At 46.4% G+C, this 2780-nt stretch overlaps 1 protein-coding gene across 1 annotated transcript in view; it reads right to left on the bottom strand.

Moving 5' to 3' along the window:
* Positions 1–1846: 1846 nt before the first annotated feature.
* The window catches only part of ERCC6L (excision repair cross-complementation group 6-like), a gene marked incomplete at its 5' end in the record, with an annotated part of 3726 nt that continues 2792 nt past the window's right edge, over positions 1847–2780 (bottom strand). Inside the window, one exon of the mRNA XM_009332001.1 lies at positions 1847–2773. Coding sequence (XP_009330276.1) covers positions 1847–2773 — 927 coding nt within the window. The remainder of the gene's footprint in view (positions 2774–2780) is intronic.

The raw sequence follows: 2780 nt of genomic DNA, 5'->3' as shown, positions 1-2780 counted from the left end.
CTGCTGAAAGACAGCACTCGGACGAGGCACACCTCTAGCAGCAGACACCAGCTTTGTTTGCAGGTGAGCATCGTGCAGTGTCAGAGGGCTCAGAGACAGGGAGAAAGCATCAAAGGGAACAAAAGGCCTTTCCCAAGATCACATACAAGGAAGAGGCAAGACTGAAACCAGGGCAGGTCTTTCTCCTCCCTCCCTTTTTGGGTGTTTGTTTTGATGCCGGGCCGTGAGCAGCTGCTGCCAAGGAATGATGCAAAGCTCTAGTTCATTAATATTTTGTTATGAAAGGCAGGCAGGCCTTTCTAACAGTACAAGAGCAGATGTGGCCTCATTTAAGGAATGCTCTATTAATAAACTACTTGTTTCCAGGCTACCAGAGCTTTGTTCTACCTATTAGCAAAAGCACACTGGCACATCTCCTGTACCGACAGGATCATTGTTTGTGTTTGTCATGTCTCCTAGTACAAAGGATTCAAATTCGGCAGACCAGTTTCTCCTCCAAAAACTGCAAAAGTCAGCAAGGTGTGAAAGTGTCCCTTGCTATCGCACTGTAATACAGAAGGCAAACTTGCTAGGCACTAAACATGCACATGGCATGGGGAAGCATCAAAATTCACTGCCGTATTGTCAGAAGGAAAGACCGTACAGAAGATGGCCATAGTGATGAGCATACCCCGGCCAAGTTTATGTCAGTGTGGTGGCAGAGGGGGAAGCCGGTTAAGTAGAGCATTGCTAAAAGCCAGAACAAGGTTATTCTGATTTTAAGCTTGCAGGGTTCTGAACTACAAACCCACTTCGTAGCTGCATCATGCCTACAGTACCAGAGAGAAATATTTAATCTACCACAGCTAAACTGTATGTGGGAAGGACTTTCTTACTGGAGGAAAAGCAGCTCAAAACTTTAAAACCAGTATTTCCCCCTCCTGCTGCCTTCGTGCAAGAGCAGGCTTCGACTGTACTACTCGGAGGGAAATAAAGACTGGGGGGGGGAGAGGTAAACAAGGTCAGACTAGAGACTCCTTTGAAGTCCTTGACGCCTCCAGCAGTACCAAGAGGTTTGAGGTGTTCAGCACCTTGCAGCAGTCAAGATCTAATTGCTATTCCAGGCCTTCTGCAGCCCTCCACCTACACACCCCTCCTACAGCAACCGCAGTCTGGCAGGGATTTGAGCAGAAGGGTGTCTGCAGTACCGCATTCGGCGTTAGACCTGGCGCCAGGCAGATGGCATGCTGGCCTCCATTGCTTGGAGGATTTATAGCAGCAACCAACTTTTTTTTTTCCTCCACAGCAAATACATTCTCAGACCAACTTAAAACCAGGTCGCAGTAGCTCTGTTCTCTCCTTTGCACCAGCATCCGGCTCACCCAAATGGTGGGTGACGTTCAGGCAGACAAATGGGCTTATTTCAAGCCAAGGAGGGAGGAACTGCAGCACCTTGAGTTTAGACTGCATGCAGCTGCCGTGGAACCACACCCTCGGCATCCTCTCAGGAGAGAGAGGCAGTGACAGACTCGGGCAGAAAGACGGAGCCAGGGCTGCGAGCTTGGAGAGGGGTTTAGACATAAAGACGACTTTTTTTATTAAATAATCAGACAGGGGCATGAACTGTTTTCATCTTTGTGAACTGAGTCCACAGTGAAGTCTCTTCCCCCGCACCCAACAACTAGATTCTTAGGCTCTTTCCTCATGCAGGAGGAGATGCTGAATTTGTTCAGTCACCATGAAAGAAGTATATATTGCAGCCATCAGTCTTAAGCTAGTTAAAAAAAAAAAAAGGTCACAGTGATATAGTTCAGACAAACATTTAATGAGAAAAAGTAAGACTGTACTTAATAAAGGTATACATATTTCATTTCTGGGCTAGCTGTCTATACAAGTTTAAAGTCATAAGCATAACTTCAGGATCTCCACTTTTTATGTCAAGAGCTTGCAGGAAACAGTTCAATGCCTCCTGTAGTTTTCCATCATCCTTAAGTTTCTTCCCACTGTCTACCAAGGTATTGTAATCGCCCACGGCAGGAGAGGAGCTCTGACCAACCTCGTTTTCGGAGACGCTTTCCTGGGTGAAGTAGTCTATCTGCTCACCTGGCTGAAGCTCAGCATCACCAGTGGATTCCTCCTGAGATGACTCTGTCTCATCTGTTCCAGACTGCTCAGAGGGCATACTGTCTAGATGGAAGGATTCTTCAGCTGTATCGAGCGTTTCTCCAGCAGGTTCTTCTTCAGGCTCGGCAGATTCCCCACTACACTCTTCAGCTTCTTCTTCCACAAGGTCATCTTGCTCCTCATCACTGTCATAGGCATCATCTTCATTGGTGGTTCCCATGATTTCTCCAATATCCTCAACCTCATCTACCACCTTGTTGATCAGAGATCGCCTGGAAGCAGTAGACCTGTTACCACTGGTAGTTAGTTGGGGAGAAAAGATGGCTTTTGCTATACTTCTGTCACATTTGGGAGTGGATGCGCTAATTCCTTCCAGAAATTGATGCAGAGGGCTGTTCAAGGGAGAGGGCCTTTTTTCAGACTGGTTTTCCTCCAAGATCATAATGGAATGGTCTTCATCCTCACTGTCTGAAAGAATTCTTCTTAAGCATTTCTTTCTACCAAAAGCAAAGGCATCACTGCTTTCCTCTGATGCTTCACTCCCTTGCAGGGAGTTATTTGGCTCTTCTTCAGCTGCCTGACAGGGTTTTCCACAGTTACCATTCTCACTCAGCCAAGTTTTCGTTGGAGATTTTTTTGTTGGAGATTTATAAAAACTTTCTGCTTTTAGTTTAAAG

Source organism: Pygoscelis adeliae, unplaced genomic scaffold (genome assembly GCF_000699105.1).
Source record: "Pygoscelis adeliae isolate BGI_AS28 unplaced genomic scaffold, ASM69910v1 Scaffold339, whole genome shotgun sequence".
Taxonomy (NCBI): Eukaryota; Metazoa; Chordata; class Aves; order Sphenisciformes; family Spheniscidae; genus Pygoscelis; species Pygoscelis adeliae.
This window is presented reverse-complemented; position numbering and strand designations above follow the sequence as displayed.